At 40.1% G+C, this 25,296-nt stretch overlaps 1 protein-coding gene across 1 annotated transcript; it reads left to right on the top strand.

Moving 5' to 3' along the window:
- Nucleotides 1-389: 389 nt before the first annotated feature.
- On the top strand, nucleotides 390-25,296 carry LOC149297686 (nuclear receptor ROR-alpha-like). Its single transcript, XM_089488147.1, has 10 exons — nucleotides 390-429; nucleotides 8,457-8,542; nucleotides 19,289-19,430; nucleotides 19,536-19,931; nucleotides 20,436-20,557; nucleotides 21,784-21,916; nucleotides 22,702-22,809; nucleotides 23,543-23,653; nucleotides 24,032-24,144; nucleotides 25,132-25,296. Exons 1-10 carry the CDS (start codon nucleotides 405-407, stop codon nucleotides 25,294-25,296), a joined length of 1,401 nt encoding a protein of 466 aa, XP_089344273.1. The 5' UTR covers nucleotides 390-404.

The raw sequence follows: 25,296 nt of genomic DNA, 5'->3' as shown, positions 1-25,296 counted from the left end.
AAACTTCCGCAGTAGCTTTCCATGAAAGGGTGCGTTACTTACAGTGCAAAAACACCAGAGCCAAAATACATAGGACCTTTAAACAATTGTCATTTTGTCTTCTTTGCATTTGAGAGATTTGTTTACCTATTAAACAATTTAGGTATTTTGCTTGCTGTTTTTGTAGTGTAGCAGTGAGGTTTGTGGTAGAAGGGGCGGAAATAGACTTGCAAACTCAATCAGATGTAGGGGTCAGTTCCAAGAACACTGCGTTTGACAATTCAGCTAATAAGTTGTACGAATCTAAACCTTAGTGCATAATCTTGCTCGTTTGGGTATAAATATAAATGATATTGATAATACATTTTTTATCGCATAACGACACTTACAGTCATTCGGAAACAGAAACAATGTGTTAAAAGCAGATGAGGACTGGCAAGGAGTATAGTTGTCCTTTAGGATAGTGTGAGTTAAAGAGTTTGGGCCACTGCTTAATTCTTTTCTAGGTGTTTTTTAGGTGTTACAAGTATATTCACTGAGATGTAGAAAGTAAGAAGGGCTTTAGATTACATTTCTGTGATGAATACATCAGTTACCGCACCTCTTATAGGTTTTCTACACATTCTTTTCCTGTAAATGTATTTTGGACATAACTTGCTAGTGTAAAAGCTTGTTGTGTGCCAGAGTGTTTTGGATCACTTCATTATTGGACCACTTCACTAGATTTGCCCCTGGCCTGAATGTTGTCAGTCCTGCCCTAGTTAAAAGCATAATTAATATTACCTGTTTTTTCTTTTTTTCAGCCCTTGGGTGGGACACATTGCAGTTCTATGGCAGAAATGAATCTCAGTGCAGATGCTTTTGTCTTATTAAAACATGAGGATGGGCTCAGTATAGAGATACTACTTCTAATATTAGAGGTTAACGTAGAAAATGAAAGTCGCATAAGGAGCACGCATGACCTTTTTTACAACAACAATTCCCTTCATGCATTTGCAGTGGGAAAAGTATTAATTCAAAGGTGAAACTCAACTACCATATGAATTATGGTGCATATCATAGCACTTTTATACCCCTTTGACTCTGCAAACAAAGGTTACCAAAAATAAAACGCCATTTTCTTGTAATCTCCTGAGAGTTTTCTGTCAGTATAGGGGTATTCTAGAGTTTGCCAGCACACAGCCTTCATCTACAGCAAGAACTGCATTCACGCAGAAGCTGTTGTAAGACCCAGGGAAATGGTGTGCGTCATCACAAGTGTACATCTAAACTTTATGCCAAAGTAGTGAGCAACACACCAGCTTGGCACAAGAAAGGTTTAAAACCAGTATGTTATGTTAGGTAATAATAAACAAAATAGAAAATGTGATGTGTAAGGTACCAGTGGCATTACTCTGCACTAAAACTGGGAACAACTTAACACTTGAATTGGTACATTTGCCTTCCATATCTTAAGCCGTGTAAAGCTGTCACCCAAACAAAATCCCTGCTGTCTTTAGAAAGATAATAACGTCTGAATGAGGTAGATTTCATGTCCGCACTTTTTAATGTCATTTCACAATATGTCTGTTATTTGGTGGTAGAATCCTTTCTTTGAGGGCATGCAATCTTCCTACAGTGGTGTATTTTAGGTGTAAGGGTTGTGAAACCCTCAAATACAGGAGTCACTTTCCAGAAAGTAATAGTTTCACTCAAAATATTGTCAATTACAGAATTGTGAGATGAAGTTTGATTTATAATATGCCATCCCATGTGAATTGTGATTGAATCTTTAAAATTAAACATGCCACAGCTCTGGGTCCATAAAGGTGCATCTGTTGGACTTTTCATTTCCTTCATAGATGGAGCTTTAATCCACATGGGGCACCCTTTAGTGCTGGGGTCCCCAAACTGTGACCCTCCAGCTGTTGCAAGACTACATCTCCCATACCTTTCTGCCACCCTCTTAGCATTATGAGAGATGTAGTCCTGCAACAGCTGGAGGGCCAGTTTGAAGACCTCTGCTTTAGTGTGACTTAGCTTCATTTACATCTGTTTTCCTAAATCATTTAATAGTGATACCTTGAAATAATTACAAGCATGTTTAATATGCACTTCATAAAAGTATTATATCATAACCATTATGCTGGCACCCAGTGACCAAAATTTACGAGGCCTGGCAAACACAAGACACATTCAGAGAAGTGATCAGGCTGTTTGTACCATTTCCAGAGAGCTACTGAACCTGTGAGGTAGAACTGAGGAGAACTATGCTTTTCATAGCATGGCTTAGCACGATTCAGCATGTCTTTAAAGAACCTTAGAGTTACCACTTTTTAACAAAGTAAAGTTAACAAATTGGCAACCTAGGAACATTCTTAGGGTACATTCTGATGTGTCGATTGCAGGAACATAAGAAAACAAACTTTATTTACTAAAGGGAGCTTTGTGAAAAGAAGTGCTGTGGTTTCTGCTTGTTCACTTCACTACACATTTTGAAGTGCCAACCCTAGTGAGCTTTTGCTGCAGGAAGAGCTCAGCTGACCCGGTGTATTATACATAGTTAAATCAGCAAGATTTGTTGCTTACACATTGAATTAAGCTGGGCCAGCTCAACCATTCTAGCAGAAGAAACTTGCCAGTGTTGACCCTTCTTAATGAATAGGCAGGTGAAGGAATTAGAACCTCAGCTCCCCTGCAAATGGCCCTGCCAACGCTAAACTTGTGAATAGACCACAACGTCTGTAGTTCTGTAATGAATTATGAAGGAGGTGGTCTACAGAGTGTATGTATGTGCCCTTGCTGCCCCATATAATTTTGCAGTCCGTACGGTATAATGGGCGTCAGTTTTTCTGTTCCTTACCCATCTCACATAAGTCTACAAAGCTTTTTGAAACATTATTTTTGACATTTATAAATACAAATCCTGCGCAATGGAATTTCTTGCATATTTAACACCCAGATATTAATCTCTCAGTAAAACTGAAAAAAATTGGCAAGAACAGTAGAATTATGTAATGTACTTCTATCTGCTTCAGTAAGCTGGGTCTGTATAGTACACGTATAATTATGTGTACAGTACATACACACCCTGTGGTTCTTATACACACCAGATTCTCTCTGTCCGGCGATGAAAAGAGACACACCTCCCTCTATTTTACTTGCTGCGTCCCCCCTCTCTCACTCAAGTCTTCCCTCTATTTTGTTAATTTTCTCTGTCTCTCACTTGCTATTTTTCCTCTATCTCAATGTATATTGCTGTTGTTTCCTTCTTTGGTTCTAGATATCACTGTAGACCCCTCTGTTTCTATTTCGGTAATCTACGTCTGATGTTATCAGTTACTTATGTAGCCATTTCAGTTCACTTATCTCATTTTGTTCCAATAAACTGAGACCCTGGAGGTTGCCATTATTATCAGTTATGTAATATTTGGGAGAGTTTCTCTCCTCAAACACCACACTCAGCTGATTCTTTATGGCAATGCTAGTGAAGTCCGTTCTTCTGTAGACTTTCCTGCTCTGTGAGCCATTTCCTTGTTTATCATAAGGCAGTATGAAAAGTCAGAGCGTTTATCTTGGCCTACTCTACTAAACAACAGAGCTACAACACATACAGATGCAGAAATCAGGAATGCTCCTCAATTCTACATACATTTGGAAACCATTGTTCCACTGTGAGACATGGTTCTGAGCCATCTTACCAGCTTGATTTAAGTGTAAATCCATTTTTTGTCCTTAAGTCATAAGAAGGATATGTACATAAAGCACACTATTCATTCATAAAGACATATTATACTACTATAGTATAATAGAAATGAACATATTCTGTGAGTACTTTAATATGCATTCTTCAAAAAAAAAATAAAAAGAATATACACTTGCCTGACACAGAAGTCATAGCCATGCTGTCTTCAATAGGAAGACTTTACATATGTACACTGGGGTCATTTTTACCTGGTTACACTCGTAAGTACTTTTCTGTCCTGGCGAATAGTGCATGCACACATGGTCAGTTTCCCCGATGGTGATCACCATGACTTAAAATCTCATGCATTTTCCTCATTCCTTGGCTGGCAGGAGATGCATTAAGCTGAACACCTTTCCTGTTTGCCAGTGCATTCACAATTTCCACTAGCCTCGTGAATGCATCAACAATGGTGTGTTGCAGATTCTTTTAAAAGTGTTTGTCCTTTTTTTCAGCTTAAGTATGCATGTTGCAGTACTTACAAAGTCAAAGTACTTTGATCTGCGTTATTTGTTGGTGGTGTGGCATGAGGCACTGGAGTGTCCCCTTAATAACTAATTCTTGTGTTTGGTGTACGGCAAAGCAGAAGACATGGATGTCATCAATTAAGCAAATCTCAGCCCTGCCAAGGTTTCAAGCCTTAACTATTAAACTAGATATGTCTTAAACCATTCCACTAATTGAACAAACTATAGGCTTTAATCAATATATTTTTGATGCCAAAACTTTGTAAATGACAGGCCCCAGATAGTTAAACAATAAACAACTTGGATAAGAAATGAAAAGCTGTCAATTGCCAAGACGATTTGAGAAAAAATAATATCTATAGGACACTGGTAAAGGGATCTCAAAGCAGCTCTCTTATCCTCTTATCACATGTTCTTCCTTGCAGAAGTATTCCAAAATTTAATGATCAGTCTCTGCACAGCAATATCAAGGGCAAAATTATCAGGTTGGCTCAGTCCTATGTAACAAATGTAAATTATTGCCAGAATAATTTTCTTGCCAGTCAAGTCCGACAGAGAGACTGGAATTACATCATCATTCTGGACCTTATCCTTACTGAGTAGAATGCTTGGGAATCTTGTTAGACTAGGCATCTGGAAGATTTAGATTAATATCAATTTGGTGTCATCATATGAGGGTGCGGCCAGATAATCTATGTGATCCATATAAGAAACAGCATATGGCAGAAAGGAGCAGAGACATAGCATGGGGATTAGTTAAACAATGTGTATTGGCAAATGGGAACCTTTGGCAAGAAAATAGACCACTATAGCAAATACCTAAAGGACCCTTTTTAAGGGAATTTTCAAATGATTAAGTATGAGAAATCTGACACTTTATTTTAAATGTATATGAAAAGCATGCACATAATAGAGCTTAACACCTGTATCCTTATCTATAAACGTTACCATGATTGCTCTTCTCAAATGTCTTCTTAGACTGTGTACTTGAAGACCTGGTAACGTTAAAGAGAACCTATAGTGTAAATAAATGTGGAATATTTGCCAAATTGTCTGGGCGGAGAACTTTGAGGAACTCCTGAACACGCCATCACCACCAGATCAGCCAGACATCTACCCAGCCAGCGACTACCTCCCGATCAACCGCTACAAGCCAACCAGAGATGAGATTAACAAAGGATTGCTGGATCTGACAACATCCCGCCAGACCTAGATGCTTCATTGAAGAAGAGTAGATTCCAGCAGGCTGGAAGGAGGGATACCTCATCAAGAGCCCCAAGGAAGTGGACCCTTAGCAACTTTGCCAACTACAGAGGAATAATACTCCTGTCAGTGTCAGGGAAGGTCTTCCAGGTCCTCCTAGAGAGAATGGAGGACGCCTTCGATCCACAGCTACGAGATGAGCAGGCAGACTTGTAGCAGAAAAGATAATGCATGGAACCAGATAGCATGACTGCATTTCTGGGCAGTCCTTGAAGTGAAGCTTCTCATTGTACAAGAACTATGTCGACTATGAGCAGGCGTTTGACAGTGTGGATTGAAAGACCTTTTGGAAGCTCCTTCGACACTATGGCATCCCAGCTAAGCTGGTCAAGAAGTCCCATGACGGAGTGAGTCAGACAAGGATGCTAGCTGTCCATCCATCATTGGATTCCAAACTGAATCACATTGTGGACCCAGCTCAATGGCCTTGAGTTTGCTGATGAACTTGCACTGCTTTTGCACAGCAAACAGAAGAGAAAACCAGCGTATTGACAGCCACATCATTAAAGGTTGGTCTGAACGGCAACAAAGGCAAAACCAAGATCCTCATGATAAATTCCATCAGCAATGACCCAGTCACACATAATGGAAGCCCCCTGGAAGAAATGCAGTCCTTCAACTCCCTTACTTGCTAGACCTTGCTGTGCGAGCGCAAAAAACTTTAACTGCCCTAGATGGTATGTCTCCTATAAAATTGGAAAAAGTTAGCAAGAGTTCGAATGACATGCAGCACAGCCAGTGGGAGAAGCTACCTCTGCCGTGTTTGTCACGTTGGTTAAAATGTGTATTTTCATATAGGTATTGAAACTATGCTTTATATTAATCACCACACTTTTAATGTATCTGTAATAAAGTACATAAACAGATAACAATTATCAGGTTTTTTTTTTATTGGTGTTGGTTGTGTGCATTTGTGGAAGAGAATGATGCAAGAAGTTCCAGCGGAAAATGTGAAGTGTTAAAGATGTGATTCACGTATACATTGCATTCATTCTGGGTCTATTCACGGCAAAACTGGGTAAAGTTTTCTTTCGAACTAAAGTTGCAGGAAAACTTTGTCTACTTAATTTCATGTATGTGTATAAAATACACTCCTGGATATGAATAAGGAAATTTACTTATATGTAAGATCATACAATGATCAATACAGAAGGCAACATGAAACGTATCATTGCTTTTAATTATGTGCAGAATTATGAAACATATGTTTATTATTATTTTGTAGATACTGAAATGTTCATTATGGGTAGCACACATTTCAGTATCTGCACGATGATCTGAAACAGAGTAGAGAACAATGTGCTTATTATGCATTTCCAGACACTCCAAATCATAACAAACTCAATTCACATGTTTGTGATGACTTTCCAGATACAGATCTGTTTCGTTATGTGCCTTGCACTCTCTGCTGCCCTTTGCTATCCTAAATACCGTATTTTTCGCTCTATAAGACGCACCTGCTGATAAGACGCACCTAGATTTTAGAGGAGAAAAAAAAGGAAAAAATATTTTGAGCTAAAAAATGGGCTAAAATATTTATTACAATAACTGAATAAGCTATGAACACAGTAAGACACACACAGTAAGACACACACAGACACAGTAAGACACACACAGACACAGTGAGACACACACACACACACACACACACACACACACACACACACACACACAGTAAGACACACACACACAGTAAGACACACACACACACAGTAAGACACACACACACACAGTAAGACACACACACAGTAAGACACACAAACACAGTAAGACACACACAGTAAGACCTCCCTCCCTAACCCCCCTTCTCAGTATCTCCCCTCTAACTCCCTAACCCCCCCTTCTCAGGATCTCCCCTCTAACTCCCTAACCCCCCCTTCTCAGGATCTCCCCCCCCCCGCCCCGGTCACTTACCTTAAACTCCTGTGTTGGAAGCGTGAGGCGTTTGTCTCGGGTGCCGGCGCTTCACTGCTGAGCGCCGGCGTCTGACGTCATATGCCGGCGCCCAGCGTAAAGCGCCGGCACCCGAGACAAACGCTTCCAACACAGGAGTTGAAGCGCTGAGGCAGGCGGCGGTGGTGGTGGCGGTGGCGGCGGCGGCGGCGGCTGCCGCCAGCAAAGGATTCCTGTATATCTGTCAGGCAGAGGGGCCCGAGAGTTGCCGAGCGGTTGTCTTCAGCAACCGCTCGGCACCCCTTGGGCCCCCCTGACTGGCAGAAATCCAGGACTCCTCTGCTGGCGGCCGCCGCCGCCTGCCTCAGTTGCGACCCCGGATTTATCGGCGTATAACACGCAGGTAGGGTTTAAGCTCCGGATTTTAGTTAAAAAAGTGCGTGTTATACGCCGATAAATACGGTATATCGTTGCCCCCCTCCCTGCCTGCCTGCCTGCCTGCCTGCCTGCCTGCCTGCATGCATCTTCGCTCCATAAGACGCGGCTGATTTTTCATCCTACTTTGGGAGGAAAAAAACTGCGTCTTATGGAGCGAAAAATACGGTAAATCCTCTTTATAATATGTGTACCTCTGGGTAAATGGTCTGCTAGGGATCAGAGGCTTGAATTCATCCCTGCTCTGCATCATATCGCTGTCCTCTGCAGTAGTTTTCCAGACAAGTCAACCTTCCATATATCCCTGTAGCTGTACAGTTGTGGAGTCATTTCAGTATCCCTTTTAAATTGTTATAGAAAGCACGGGAAAGCACCCCCTTTAATAAACTTTGCGCGCACACATGTATTTTAATCAATTATAAAAGAAATATGTATGAGACTCTTTGCATATATTGCTTTCTGGCATTTACGTAAATAATGAGTGTGACAAGAAGACACAAGCACACATGTTGTAACACTTTATATGACCTATTTGAATTACCCAAAATTCTTCAGATAATGAACAGCTACAATTTTAGATGCGCGCCCTAAGGGAAGTGGGATAGCATCCCTGCCTGAATATTTTGTACGGGTTCACCTCAACCATTTCTTAATATGGAACATAATTAACTCTGCTCTTTCCTCTTGTTCTTCAGCTCAAATCGAAATAATTCCGTGCAAAATCTGTGGGGACAAATCATCAGGGATCCATTACGGGGTCATCACGTGCGAAGGCTGCAAGGTACAGTATATTACAGAAAATGATCACTGTTTTTTTTATGTTAAACTCCTTTCAAAGAAAAGGCTGGTTCCTAAGAGAAATGCTACACTAATGCATGTATGTGTAAACACAAGGTAGACTATTAGTAACATTGACAACAGGATGGGTATTTCCTAATGACTGACAATTAAGGGATGGTCCATATGTGCCTTAAAGCAGGAATAGCTTAATTGGTAACTGCTTGCACTGTGACATTGAATCAGAAATAGGGGACCCCGCAATAGCTTCATGTCGCTTGCAATGACCTTTGGCAAATCATTATGCCACGTGCCCTAGGCAGAAAAATGCAATTATATACTCCATGGTTATTGGGCTAGATTTTTATGCCCTAAAACATGTACCATAACTTTTTAATGCTCTTCAGTGAAACATGCCCTTTCTGTTACTCAGAGGTGAGATGGCATACATGGGTACTGTGTGCTTCTGATGGTATTATTCAGACTTTTAAAGTATGTAAAACATCTCTGAGAGTATTGTAATTTAAAAAACAAAATGTGAATTTACTTTACTAAATTAGCCCTCCCTACCTAAAAAGTACAATGATTATACAAGTATCCTCTTAATCCAGATCCAAATCAATTTATGTGGTGAATAACTTAATGTAAGAGAATTAGTAAAAATGTTTTTCTCCAATGCATACTGGCAGGATTTTGAAATATAGATTGCATATGTGAGGATTTGACGTTCATTTTATAATCTTATATAGTAATCCAAACAAGTCAGCCTATCCTCAAAGTACAGTATTTAAAAAAAAAATAAAAAAAAAAAATGACCATTTTTAGAAATAAGGGATAGTCAGATAGGTGGGTTTTTAACCCCTTCGAGACAAAGGCTGATTTAACTTTTTGTACCCTTTGTGACAATGGCCTTTTTAACATTTCTGCGCTGCTTGTGTTTAGCTGTAATTTTCTTCTTTCCCGTTTACTGAACCCACACACATTAGATATTGTTTTTTTCAGGACAAGAAGGGCTTTCTTTAGATGACATTGTTTTGATTGTATCATATTATTTACTATTAAAAAAATTATAAAATATGGTGAAAAATTTAGAAAAAAATGACTGTTTCTAACTTTTAGTTGAAAAATCTTTTACTCATCTATAAAAGGTAATGAAAAAACCTGCTAAATAGATTCTACTATTTGTCCTGAGTTTAGAAATACCCAATGTTTTTATGTTTTTTTGCTTTTTTTCTACCCATTATGGGTAGCGTTTTGCTATTTCAAAGCCATTTTTTCCAAATCTGGTAATTCTTCCCCCCATGTGCCATTTCGGGTATCTTTGAACCCGGCCAATGCAATTTACCCCATCAAGTCATATATTTTTGAAAACTAGACAGCCCAGGGTATTCCAAATGCTAGTATTTTAACTCTTTCCATGCACCATATCTACCACCAGTCTTTGTCAAACTTTATGGTAGTCATTTTTTTGCATTTGTTTTGTCATACACATTTTACTTCAGGTATGAATTAAAATGTTCTAGTTTATGTCACTATCACAAAACACCCCAATATGTGTTCAGCAACATCTCCTGAGCGCAGCGATACCCCACATGAATGATTTTGCCTGGCTGTTTGGGGGCAAAAGGGCCACATTTGGGGCATGCGCATTTTTCAATGTTGAACTTTGGCATTTGGGGATCCACTGCCCATGCCCTATTTGGTACATCTTTGAGCCGAGCCATTTCAGTGTGCCCAATAAACCCATATATTTTTGAAAACTAGACACCCCAGGGTATTTCAAATGCTAGTATTTTAACTCTTTCCATGCACCATATCTACCACCAGTCTTTGTCAAACTTTGTGGTAGTCATTTTTTTGCATTTGGTTTTCCACACACATTTTAATTCAGGTATGAATTAAAATGTTCTCGTATATGTCACTATCACAAAACACCCCAATATGTGTTCAGCAACATCTCCTGAGTACAGCGATACCTCACATGAATGATTTTGCCTGGCTGTTTTGGGGCAAAAGGGCCACATTTGGGGCATGCGCTTTTTTCAATGTTGAACTTTGGCATTTGGGATCCACTGCCCATGCCCTATTTGGTACATCTTTGAGCCAGGCCATTTCAGTGTGCCCAACAAAACCATATATTTTTCAAAACTAGACACCACAGGGTATTTTAAATGCTGGTATTTTAACTCTTTGCATGCACATATTTTACCACCAGCATTTTTTCAAAGTTTGCAGTAATATTTTTGTGTGTGTATTTTTCCCACACACACCTACTTTATGTATGAATTTACAGCTCCTGGTATATGCCGCTGTCACACGACACCCCATAATGTGTTCAGCAACATCTCCTGAGTGCAGTGATACCCCACATGCATGGGTGTGTCATTTTTTGGGGGAACTAAAAGGCCACATTTGGTACGTGTGCATTTTTCTAATTGGAAATTAGATGTGTGGCCATCCTTCCCCCCGTGTTAATTGGGACGTTGTTGAACCTGGCCCATTCAATTTACCCCATCAAATCATACATTTTTTTAAAGTAGACACCCCACGGGCATTTAATATGCCAGTATTTTAACTTTTTCCATGCGAGAATTGTTTTAAGCTGATATGCTAATTTTAGGACTTGCTCACAAAAATATATTTTTTATATATATATATATTTTTTTTTTATTATTTTAAAAAAAAAAAAATTTAACATTTTTTTTCAACTTGGAGGTTCCCCTGATAGTGACATCAGTGGGAAATGATTTTTTACATTTTACTGTTTTTTACTATTTTTTTCTAATTATTATTAATTTTATTTTATTTTTTAATTTATTTTTACTAATCACACTGTGATTAGAAAGCTGGGCTCCATTGACTTGCATGGTGAATGCAGTACCTGTATTCAACCTGCAAGTGGAGCCAAAGTTCTCTAGATGGTCTGGACCATCTAGCGAACTTTTAAAATTTGTGGTTCCTGTTACAGGACGGCGGCCATCTTCCTTGATGGCGAAGATTGCCGGCAGCTGCGGCTGTGACCGCTCTCCGGAGCGGTCACAGCCCATCAAAAGGTTAGTGTTTGGTGTCGCTGGATGCCTCCTGATCGAGGCATTCCAGCGACACCATTTAAGTTTAGGAGGCGATCGTCGATCGCCTCCTAAACGCTTTTAAAACGGGCGTCCGCCGCCATACAAAGTATGGCGGATGTTGACGCCCCGTGGAGGGGCCAGAGATGGCCCCTTCGTGCCGATCGCGGCGTTGCTGAATGCCTCGAGGTCGAGGCATTCAGCAACGCTTTTTGGGTGCAGAAAGCGATAGTAGATCGCTTTCTGCACCCGTTTAAAGACGTGCCGGTCCTGGCACGTCAATTGTCGTAAAGCACATGCTTTTCCGTGCCGTGCCAGGACCGGCAATTGTCATTAAGGGGTTAAAGGTAATTTGTGTGTTATCTGTGTTATTCTGTGTTGTGTTTTATGTCATAGCTGCAATCTTGCTGTCACGTTTCTACTTTGGCCTAAAATATAAAGTTTTATAATATAATGTAATGATAGCTTTATTGATAAGTTGTAAAGTTGATACAGTGTATGTTTGTTAAGAAAAAAAACAACAAAGACCACGGAGATTTTTGGAGATGGAGGGAGATGTTGTGAAACATATTCTTAATAACATAAGAACAGAACCTTAAAAAAAGACTATGTTTGGTTCTTACAATACATACAGTCGTTTGACAAAGAAAGTACACCGTCTTTGAATTCTATGGTATTAAATATCAGGACATAACAAGTATACGTTCCTTAGTAGGTCTAAATATTAGGTAAATACAACCTTAAATGAACAACAACACATGACATACACCATGTCATAATTTATTCAACAAAAAAAAAGCCAGAATGAAAAAGCCATGTGTGAAAAACTAAGTACACCTTATGATTCGATAGCTTGTAGAACCACCTTTAGCAGTTATAATTGAAGTAATCATTTTTTGTATGACTTTATCGATCTCTCACATTGTTGTGGAGGAATTTTGGCCCATTCTTCTTTACAAGGTTGCTTCAGTTCATTGAGGTTTGCGGGCAATTGTTTATGCACAGCTCTCTTAAGGTCTCGCCGCAGCATTTAAATCTGGTTGAGTTCTGGACTTTGACTGGGCCATTGCAACACGTTGATTCTTTCCTTTTGCAGCCATTATGTTGTGGTATTTCTGGTGTGCTTGGAATCATTGTCATGTTGCATGACCCAATTGTGGCCAAGTTTTAGCTGTTGCACAGATGGCCTCACATTTGACTCTAGAATACTTGGGTATACAGAGGAGCTCATGGTCAACTCAATGACTGCAAGGTCCCCAGGTCCTAGACCTGCTAAGGAACAGATGATTGTCATGTTCTGATATGTTAAACCATAACCATTCAAAGAGTGTCTACTTTTTTTTTTCACACGTATTTTCATTGTTTATCCAATGGTATGACAAAACTAATACTTATAAACGAAGGCAATCCGAATTAGGTAAAGAAGGCCCTGCTCACAAGCATTGTTCCAGAATCTCATAGTAAACATTTGATTTTAGTGTGCCAAAAAATTTGTTTTTTGGAAGTATTAGTTTAATTTCATATGCTTCAGTTAGGGTTCAAGTAGGGTCCTTCTGTTTTTTTCACATTACAGGGTGCTTAGGTAGAAAGATGTGTAGGTGGGTTCTATATGACCCAAAGTTTTATTGCCCTACACTGCATGCAGGGTGGGGAGAGGTGTGGGCAATCTTCAGACCTATAAAAAAAACATAATATGTGACCAAAAATCTGCTCTTTCAACCGGAACTTGTAGTAAAAACATTAAGTTCTCACTTATGTTGTCCGTGTTTGCCATGCTGCACGTGTAGGCTGCACTTCACTAAATGTATTAAAGGAAAACCACATGATAGCACTTTTGCATGTTATTGAGCATGTGATATTACTTGGAGGGGTGTATCTAAAGCTTTGTCTGAATTAGCATGACTAGACCAGCAAGTTTTAAACTATTGCCTGGCACACTCTTCTAACCACCTTAGCCTTAGAGTAAAGACATTCTGATTTTGCAACACAATTACCAACCAATTAATATTTTTAGACAATGTATTCAGTTATTACCATACTTTTTTCTCGTAGGGATCATTATGTTTATATAAGTAAATATGGTTAAATTGTTAATACTACAAAGCTCTTCATGCGATGTAGGTATAAACTACTTTTCTTTTCTGAGCTTTCTATTATATTTGGAGATACGTTTAGGATTGAAGCACCTAATCGACTAAATTGATAATAATCAATATCGAAAATAGTTATCAACTAGTTGGTTTGGGTAGAGCACGCACATCAGACAGATGCTACTTCGGAGTGCCAGACTGCAGGCTGCTATAAGGTATTAACTTCCTCCCTTCCACCCTTCAGTTAGAGCAGGTCCCCAGTCTCTCTCTCTCTTATCCCATCATTAACTCCCCGGTCCCCTCATTAACCCCTTCCCACCCTCCAATCTACAAATAAAATAAACTCCTTCCCTCCTACCCTTCGATCTGATCCTGAGGATTTTATTATTATTATTATTATTGGTTCTCTATTTCATGCACCGGAGATTTGGTGGTCAGAATACACAAGGCTTCATAGTATCATGGTAGAGGTAGCCAGGTGGTTGTAAGAACAGCCAGTGGTCAGTATATATGAAGTCTGGCAAGATCATAGTCTTGATATATATATCAAGCTATAACGGCTTCCACTCTTCTGGGAACGACTTCCACAAGATTTTGGAGTTTCTGTGGGGATTTTTGCAGCCATGCCTTTATGGACCTTGTTGTGTACACTGGGGCACAGTCATGATGGAATAGAAATGGACCTTCCCCAAAACTGTTCCCACAAAGTTAGAAGCATAGTGTTGTCCAAAACGTCTTGGTATATCACCTTCAACTCATAAAATGTTCTACTAGATGAATGGGAGAAAATTCCCACAGAAACTCACAAAAAAAGACAAATCTTACAACCACAGATGGACCCCACTGGACACGGCCACAGAGACTACTATGATGTACTGAAGGAACCATCTAAGACTCCTAACACGTCATGCACACAGGAACATATCCACACGCTTAAACAGTTGAATAAGATACACACGCATGCGCACACTAACATACACACACACAATGGGTTAAACATGTGTTACAGGAAATCATTATCTTCCCTTTAAGTACGACATGCCTGCTCATACACACATATGCACTGCTCTTACGCATGCCTGCCCACAAAAACACACATATACGCTGCAATTGCCTGCAGATACACACTTGCCAGTACTCACACAAATGCACTACCCTTATACACGGTTGCCCAAACATACATAAACTGCTCACACACACACACACACATGCCTCCCCATAAATATACACTGCCCTTGCACATACTTACACAGACGTATACACTATAAGACAAATACACTCCTTATATACACACATATACACTGCCCATACAGACGTACACATATACACTGCCCATACAGACGTACACATATACACTGCCTATACAGACGTACACATATACACTGCCTATACAGACGTACACATATACACAGCCCATACACACGTATGCACATACACGCACATATACACAGCTGCCCTATACACACACACACATATGCCTGCCCAAGTGCCCATACACATGCCTCACCATATGTATATGCACACACAAATCTACCATCAGACCCCCCACCTTCGTTCTCCACATCAGACCCCCCCACCTTCGTTCTCCACATTAGACCCCCCCACAACCTTCGTTCTCCACATCAGACCCCCCTCCACCCACCTTCATTCTCCACATCAGACCCCCCACCCCAACCCACCTTCGTTCTCCACATTAGACCCCACCCACCTTCGTTCTCCACATCAGACCCCCCCACCTTCGTTCTCCACATCAGACCCCACCTACCCACCTTCGTTTTCCACATCTCTTACCTTTCTCTTCCTCCTTTCTGATTTCTGTTCCAACTTTCCTTCTGGTTTGCCGCTCGCAGTCTGTGCAGTGCGGCTGTGCACAGCTGTTTATGCTGAGCGCCGGGGCTGGATATAAACGTCATATCCCGTCACCCGGCGCTCAGTTACAGACAGCACGCTGGTGAGTGTGACCTTAATGCAGCTGCAGCCTGCAGGACTGGTTGGGGAGATCACGGATTTCCCTAACCAGTCCTGCAGGCTGCAGCTGCCGATCGGGCTGTACCCGAGTGCACTCGCCTCATGTACAGCCCTGGGGGGATTTCTATATTATCGGTCCCCCCCGCATGATTTCCTGGGGGGGATCCGTCCCCCCCGGTTCCTACACCCGTGGCCAAACCAGCAGATTGAGATCCACACATTATAACTGAACCCCAATTGATAATATATGAAATGTAGCATAGCAGGTATAGATCAAATAAATACATGGAAACAGCATTGCAGGTATTAATCAACTGAACAAGACATACAAACCCTGTATTTGCAGGTATACATAAATAATGTATGGAAACATAGCATAGCAGATATGGATCTAGAGAATAACACAGAAACCCAGCTTTGCAGGTACAGATCAATTGGAATTCACATAAAAACACACCATTAAAGGTATATTTAAAACCCCCTAAATTACAGGCATAGATCACAGGTTGCATACCCCAAAGCAAGCGCTGGCGTCCACACTGTCCACATAGAACCTGGCCAGCACCCAGATAACACACATACGATTTGCCATCTTTGTCCCATATACACCCGGCCTGTGCCATCTCGGTCCCCAAGGGTCAAACATCCTGCTAGTGCCATCTTTGCCCTTCCACAATTATACATCTATGATACACACAAACACATTAACGCATGCTCTCCCTCATTCAGACAATTCATCCATTTTAAGAAACTACGCCCCTAGCCATAGCGACATGTTCATTTGTGTCTAGCGCACTCCAGGTTTGTACTAGAAACACATACAGCCCCTCATTTGATGCGCCAAGGGATGTAGTTCTTGCAAATGTGTACTTTTTGTGCCATAATTTAACTTCCTACGTGAGTAGGAATGCCACGTCAAGGCTTCAACCCTAATTACTGATCATTCACACGCCTTTCATATCTCCATTCACTCGCAGAAGCACACACCATACTTTCCATACATTCACTCACAGAACCACACACACCATTCTTTCCCCTTACAATCCCAAAGAAATGATGGTAAAGGGAGAAAAAAAAATCACTTTTACAGCAAAAATAAGTTTTGCAGTAAAAATGCAAGGAGCTCCAGGGATGAGATGGTTACTCACGTACCGCACAGGCTAAATGGCTTATTTTAATAATATTTGCAGTTCATCAGGATTTCAAAAATTTCCTCCCTCTACCGTTGGCTAAATTTAACCCCATGATCAAAGGGATCATGGGATTAAAAATTAGTATCGGCCATTTTTAAAAAGGGAATGTGACTTTTTATAGCTATATGATCACTGTGGTAACATTGGCTACCACAGTGATCATTTAGCTAGAATACTTAAACTTTTTTATTTTTTTAAAGTTTAACTACTTTATGTTTAAATCATTTTTTTTACAAGCTATATACCGTTGGAAAGGTGAGATAATTACCTTCCCAACAGTATATGTTGGGGGTCTGTAGCTGCTTAGATGCCTGAGATACCGGCATCTAAGTAGCATGCCCCCATACCGCTTTAACTGACAATTGTCAGTTATTAATAAAGTTGCGCGGTGACGTCATCGCGTCATCGCGCGTGCCGTCACCGGCCGGATCAGGTGGCCCCGGTGTTGCCCTTCAGTGTGAGGGGCAGATCGCCGGGGTAGGTGGTGATGGGGGTCCACAGACCTGACCTGACTGACTGGGACCTGACTGGGACTGCTAGCGACGGCACCATGCCGTCGTTAGCAGTCAAGGGGACTGTCCTGGGTGGCTCCAAATTCGGCGGGGGGGCAACAGGGGGGGCAAGGAATATCCTGGGGGGGGCAGTTGGAAAGGTGAGATAATTACCTTTCCAACAGTATATGTTGGGGGTCTGTAGCTGCTTAGATGCCTGAGATACAGGCATCTAAGTAGAATGCCCCCAAAGAAAAAGGGGACCTGGTGTCCACTATGGCCGTCTGACATGTTTGGCACTTTGTTCACCTTTCTCTTTTTTAACACCTTGAAACTTCAATAAAAAAGTGGTAGTTTTCCAGCTATCACAGACCCACAGCTTCCATAATGCACTATTGATGAACAGCCAGTTAATGTATCATGGGATGTATAGTTTGACAACAGCTGCTTGCTAGCTATTGCCTTTACGGAGTGATCATATTTCATTTTGCTGTTCAGAGATAATTACATTATTATTACATTTTTTATGGAGCACCAGTAGATTACATTCATGTTAAAATGAACAATAACTTGACAATATACAAAATTAATGATACATTAAACACACAAAAGACATACAGGTACAGGTAAAGAGTCTGTTTTAGACACTTAAAGACTTAAAGAAGTAGTTTATGTTTCCAGTAACAAACGATAAAATCAAATCTTATAGTAATAATAAAAATGTGAGGATTATCATTTTTGGAATAGCTGTAAAAAAGACTGATAAATATAAAATTAAAACATACCCACTATGGAGATAGCACTCGATTGTGCACTGATGGAAAAGATTTTATTGTACACAGCGTAATACAATTAAAATGTAAATATAATATTTTCCCCTAATGTTTTAGTTACTGGATAACATTTATTTGCAATGTATACTTCTTTTCAAGTAATTGATTAATTTGCATGTCTCCCAGTTCTATGAGGGAAAGATTTCCATCTCCGCCCGTCTCTCAAAACATATGTAAATGCCCTGACTCTTACACTACCCCTTGCCCAGAGAGATGTACATATTACATAACACATACACTGACGGGGTTAATATATAAGCAAGAGTCCCTCATACTGATCTATATCTGCATCTGTAACCATACAGAATATATAGGTTTCGTCTTCATAGCTGTAAGAGGTAAAGAAACATGTCAAAAACAAACCTACATTTTAATTGCAGGCCTTATTTGAGAGATTAATGAGCCAGAGGATCCTGCCGCAGCCAGCCATAAATCACATAGCTTTCAGAGAGTCTCCTTGTCACCTGCTGGAGCGGAGACTTCTCAGCGTGGCCGCCGGTACAGAGAGGCCTGGCAGCTGGCAGCTGCTTCCTTGTAATTAAACAGCCAATGAGCAGCTAATTAAGACATGTGTATACAGGAGTGGAAGTGGTAATGAACTGTAGGAATCCATTTATAAGGTGGGAATTGTCAAAAGATAGTGGAGAGAGTAGCTTTAGCCACTACCTGTGTCTTGTAATTTCATGTAGATTGGGCTGCTCAGGTAGTTGTAGATACAGGGTAAGTAAAGGTGTTCAAACACAGAGTACAGTAACAGTAATGGAGGAAGAAGACTTTCTGATAATGGGCTGGATAATATTCCCATTGTTTATTATTAAATAATATGTAAATTTACCTTTTATATATTATAAATATATTAATGAGGGACGAGTAGTTACTACTGGTAACAGATTTGTAGACTATTTACAGTCTGGGTTCTTTGCTTTGGAGAGAGGTGGAGAAAAAAAACATGTCAAAGGTGGATAGAAAGACAATTTAACTAGACATAAGATGAACAGTATTTAACAACAAAATATGTAGATGGATACTGCAGCCTTTGAACTGATGGTCCATACTTTGGTCCATATACTTTTTTGGTAACAGGAGTCACTTTTTCCTTCTTCTTAGGGGTTCTTCCGACGGAGCCAGCAGAGTAACGCCACATATTCATGTCCACGCCAGAAGAACTGTTTGATAGACAGGACAAGTCGGAACCGATGCCAGCACTGCCGGCTGCAGAAATGCCTTGCAGTGGGCATGTCACGTGACGGTGAGTGTTGCTGGCCATAAAGTTATATCCATCATAATTGGGAAAATTTATTCTCCTAAAATGCAGTGGTCACCACTGGTTGAACCCTTCTCTATACCTTTCCAGCTGTAAAATTTGGCCGCATGTCCAAGAAACAGAGGGACAGTCTGTATGCCGAGGTACAGAAACATCGCATGCAGCAACAGAGAGACCACCAGCAGCAGCCAGGAGAGGCAGAACCACTAACTCCTTCAGGGTACAGTCTAACTCCCAATGGGCTCACAGAGCTGCGTGATGACATGGGTGGTTACATAGAAGGGCACACACCAGAGGAGGGAAAAACGGAATCTGCTGTGAGCAGCTTCTACCTTGACATTCAGCCATCTCCTGACCAGTCTGGTTTGGACGTCAACGGCATCAAACCTGAGCCGCTATGCGACTACACACCAGCCTCTTCCTTCTTCCCATACTGCTCATTCACCAATGGAGAGACCTCTCCAACAGTTTCAATGGCAGAACTTGGTGAGTTACGTTGGCTGCTCCTAGACTTTACCATTCGTATAATTTAATGGATTAACAGTAATCTTTAATATGTTGGCTCCCAGAGGTTTGGCACTAATTTTATTGTAGCATCAGATCAAGACATTTTGCTTACAGCTCTAGTATTCTGTTAACAAAGTAAGAGATTTGTGTTTCTAACGGGATACGAGAAGTGGTGAGAAAAGGTTAAAAATCAGTTATGGGATTGAACAAAGACTCAGAGGGGAAAACATGTTTGGGTTCTATAAGGACACAAATTGCTATGGGTTAGGTCAACAGCCACTGGCTGATGGGCAGCTGAAGTTTTAGTAGTTAGAGTTTTAGTAGAGATGACCAGGTGGAGAGATTTCATATGTCTGCTGGTGTGTATGACCAGAATAGTTTTGGGATGGACCCTAGACTGAGGAGGTGGGTGGTCTGTTTACTATTTTACAAATGAAGATGCAACCCCTTTTTTTCACTTTGAACTTTTATACTTGTTCGCAGAACATCTTGCTCAGAACATCTCCAAGTCCCACATGGAAACATGCCAGTATTTACGGGAGGAGCTGCAGCAGATAACATGGCAAACCTTCCTCCAGGAAGAGATTGAAAGCTATCAGAGCAAGGTATCATACTACTCTTATGTTGGCTTGACCCAGGTCATTACCCCAGCACTACCTCTGTGCTCCCATTTTTTTCTAATGAGCACCTGGATGTGACATCAAATGTCGCATTCAGCTCAAAAGGAAGTGTGGCACTGGGTTACGGCACAATCTGTGGAGGCTTTGAAAACTAGGCTTAGTCTTCCATAGTGTAAGTGGGCAAGTTGGGGAGATCAGAGATCTCCCATGTAATTGGCCCATTGATCAGTGGTGTACAGGGAAGCCTGAGCACCCGATAGGAAGTTATGCCTAGTTTTCTCTTTTTTTTTTTTTGCAGCAGCAGCAGCACAGGGCTGTCTTTCCCTTGATCTGCCACCATGGGTGTAGGAATTAGGTCAGAATATGTAATCAGGTAAAAGTGGGCAGTTGGTGCAGATGCTCAATTTTGAAATGCACAAACATTCATATGTAATTATTTACAGATGAAGATAAACCACACAGAGCAGTTCTATAAAGATGAGGACTCAAGAGCCAGATGTAATCCACAATATTACCTGGCAACAAAAAAGCATTGAATCATTAATTTATAATAGGCTATAATTTTCATCACTCTGTACACAAATGCATACATGATAAATAATGCAAACAATATTTTAGAGGCAATGTTTTGAAAGGATGACGTGTTAGGGGTTTACATTGGGTTTATGTGATATCACGTAACATCAGCCACATCCACTTGTTGCCCTTTTAGCAGTGCTTTGAGAGTGATTTACTAGTGACCAAGAGCCTGCTCTGAAAGCAGTGGTCCTATTAGGAGAGGAAGCAGTGGATGAGAGGGGCAAATAGCCTGAAGATTCTTCATATGTACAAGAAATCTTAACATTCTCTCAAGGTTCTGTTAAGCATAGATCTATTATTATTAGGTGTCATTGTGTCCCTATCAGGGTATATGGAATCATTTAAATAGCCATGGCTCATAAAAAGTCCTTTAAATGAAGTGATGATGTAGTAGGAAGATTTTTTTACATTTTTTTATTTATCTGAAACAAAGTCATGGGTTATAATAATTGTATGTGGGTTGTGGATTGAAATGGCTTTGATTGCAGCAATGCAACAGTATCTTGTTTTTAACCAGTGCTATTAAGATGCACATATAGAGTATATGCATAGATAAGATTCGTAAACCGATCATGTGATGTCTGTACAGATTGGAGCTTTAACCTGAATCATGCCTGTGTTCTTCTATACAGCAACGAGAGGTGATGTGGCAGCTATGTGCAGTAAAGATCACAGAGGCCATACAGTACGTGGTGGAGTTTGCCAAACGCATTGATGGATTTATGGAGCTCTGTCAGAACGACCAGATAGTGCTGCTGAAAGCAGGTACGCAAACAAAAATACTTGTTGTGAGTGATAAAATATAAGAACTGTGATCTTTTAGGAAATATATGTAAATGGCGGGATTCTTGCTTACCATATTAAGGGACAGTCATAACTTTTTCTTTTAATTCAGAAAAGTTTGAGTGTGAATAGAGCGGCTTTTTAATGCAAAATGCTGCTTGGTCATTAGTAAATTGGGACATCATTAGTACAAGAATCTGCTTGTTCATTAGTATCAGTTAATGTGCTTTTCACATTATCATTTACACAGTGTGGGTTCTGTACACGCTTTCAAGTAATTTTGTCCATGGATCAACTTTCAGAAATAAACCCAAAGTTGCCTTGTTTGTACCACTGACAAAGTCCGAGAATCCAAGCATTAACACATTGAAAGTGCCTAGCAGGTTTTATTGTGCTTCCCACAGAGCAGTGAAAAGACAATTAAACGTGTCCTTGTCATGTATATTTGCCTGCATCCATATCTGTGTTAGAAAAAACAGCTCTGTTCCTGTCAAGCATTTTGGCAACACTCACAATGAGAACTCCCTTACACTTACTGATGTATGGCCCATGTAAAATATTCTGTTTATGGCTCTGGAAAATATTGATCTGTATGTAGAATTATAGTAATGTGTGACAGTACATATGGACACCCAGGGATTGTGATGTAGGATGGGCAGTAAACAGTCACGTCTATACAGAAAGGCAGTGATCTGATGCGCTCCTCAGGTTGGCTACACAACAAAACGGGCACACTATGTGAACTGTCATCTTTTGTGTTTTTGCAGGCTCTTTAGAAGTCGTATTTATCCGAATGTGTCGTGCCTTCGATTCACAGAACAACACAGTCTATTTTGATGGCAAATATGCTGGCATAGAAGTGTTTAAATCCCTAGGTAAGTGTTAGTGTTAATTCTCGTACTACCCCCAACCACTTTGTATAGTTCACATATAATGAAACAACACAACACAAGTAAAACTCTGTATTTTGAATAGTTTGTTCTAGTTCTCAGTGTTGTTCATATTTACTAAGCTGTGATAGAGACACAACATAAAACAACAGACAGTCTACCTGTGGTCTCTTGGAGTGGTAGGATCACAGAAGAGCAATATTTGCAACAATCAGGAATTTGCCTGTAGAATTTATCTGGAATGGCCAGGTACCATTTTGAATTGTCCAAAATAAATAGAGAATACTTTGTTTTCCTTGTGATTGCTCTGACACACCAAATTACAAGTTATTGTGTCTATTTTAACATATAACTAATTGTTCTTTATGGCTGCTATACCATTAACGTTCTGTTAATAATCAGGACTTTTGACTAAATCATGGTTATGATTTACTCAAAAGTCCTGACTAAATCAGGTAATATATTTTGGTCTATAGTCAAAATCTATGTTTGTGTGATAGATATCTATCACATTTATGTTAATTTGGACCTGGTAATGAATTAATCAATAAGTTCAAATTCCAATTCATTGGAACTGCTACATGATGATAGTGTGCAACCACTGTGTTTTTTAGGGATAGCAAAAAACACACTTGCTCATTATGTTCACCTGTTTATTCTTGTTATACCTTCCATTGATGTTGCATTTCACGGTATCACATTTGCCTTTCATCTGTAGGGTGTGAAGACTTCATAAGCTTTGTATTTGAGTTTGGGAAGAGTTTGTGCTCCCTGCACCTGACAGAGGATGAGATTGCGCTGTTCTCTGCCTTTGTGTTAATGTCAGGAGGTAAGGAAGAGCCTCATTCCATCATGCAAGATTGGAGAATTCCAAATTATAGCTATATAGCTCAACAGCTTCCATTGCTAATATGCTGTTTGCCTGCAGATAAAAACCCAGTGTCCTCTAACATACTGAACACAAATTACGTTTTGCAATATTCAGCATTATGTTAATCAAAATCATATGCGGGTTGATTTGTTATATCAGCTGGCAATTAGTGAGTTCATGCATGTCATATAATTCTGCACATTATTCTGATGAATTTGTCACTAATTATTGAATAGACTCATAGTTCCTAGTGCTACTACTGCTATTGCTACTGTTTAGTAGGTAAAATCTATGACAATTACCATTTTTTTATTAAAAGGCGTAACTTATTTTCAGATCGATCTTGGCTTCAGGAAAAGCTGAAGATTGAGAAGCTCCAACAGAGGATCCAACTCACGCTCCAACATGTTCTTCAGAAAAACCACCGTGAGGATGGGATCCTAACCAAGGTAAATGTTGCAGTAAAATATATCTATTAGGTCTAAGTCTGTCCTAAAATGAGGAAGAACAAACTGTATACCAGGCTAAACCACACTAGACACCAATGTAGCCGGAGTCACTTTTCACGAAGAGCAGCAACATATAGGGATATTTGTCCCTTATCGGCTATAAGGTTAGCAGAGGCTGTATTTGATTTACTCCTTCTCAAGCTGTTTATCTTTTCTGAAAGAAACATCTTCCACAATTAAATCATCTGGAAAGGCAATCACCAATTTTTCCATTGGGATACTATTGAACATTTTACTAGTAACAAAACAGCATATTCTTTCTTTTGACTATCCGTGGCAATGTAGCGTAGTCTTGACTCAGGGTACAAATTTACAGAAGAATTACATCTTATATGTCAGAATGTACTTGTAGTAAGTGAGGTGGCCTGTTGGGCTAGCATGACCCTGAGCTCAGCATGTTGAGCTGCACTCCTCTCCACATAATATTTGTCAAGCAAAAGCAAGAGGGGATGTTTGACCCTGCTTTGCTTTGGCTCTTATTCTACTCTTGAAGCACCAGGTCAAACCAATTGTTCAACTGAAGCTCATCCAGTTATAGAATGTAAATGTTTGTGTATGTATAGATGCTCAGCATGTTTAAACCGATTGTTTATGTAGTCATGTGCTATTCATATGCATATCTATGCCGTAGTAGTCAAGGATTGTGCACATACACTCTAACATGCAAATGTTTGCATCCCTGTAGCCAAGTTGTAAAATTATATTTCCTTCAGTTAATTGTTTTAAGGTCAGTAGAAGAGAGTTTTAAAAGTATTTGCCCCAAATGTAACAGGAGTTGCCTCATATTTGAGTCATTAGCTGTTAAAGGAGGTAATACACAAGAAGGTCATGTGCCAAAAGGGATGTGCATATTACACAACTTTAAAACACACTAGAGAATGCCATTTTTCTAAGGATAATTTAAAAAAAAATCCTTTTTTTCCCCAGTTAATATGCAAAGTCTCAACCCTGCGTGCGTTGTGTGGACGTCACGCAGAGAAACTCATGGCGTTCAAAGCAATATATCCGGACATTGTCAGACATCACTTTCCACCCCTCTATAAGGAACTTTTTACCTCTGAATACGAGCCAGCCATGCAACTTGAGGGATAG

Source organism: Sceloporus occidentalis, unplaced genomic scaffold (assembly GCF_023333645.1).
Source record: "Sceloporus occidentalis isolate IW3139 unplaced genomic scaffold, rSceOcc1.0.p SCAF_37, whole genome shotgun sequence".
NCBI lineage: Eukaryota > Metazoa > Chordata > Lepidosauria > Squamata > Phrynosomatidae > Sceloporus > Sceloporus occidentalis.
Note: the sequence above shows the minus strand (reverse complement) of the source record. Positions and strands in the feature narration are given on the sequence as shown.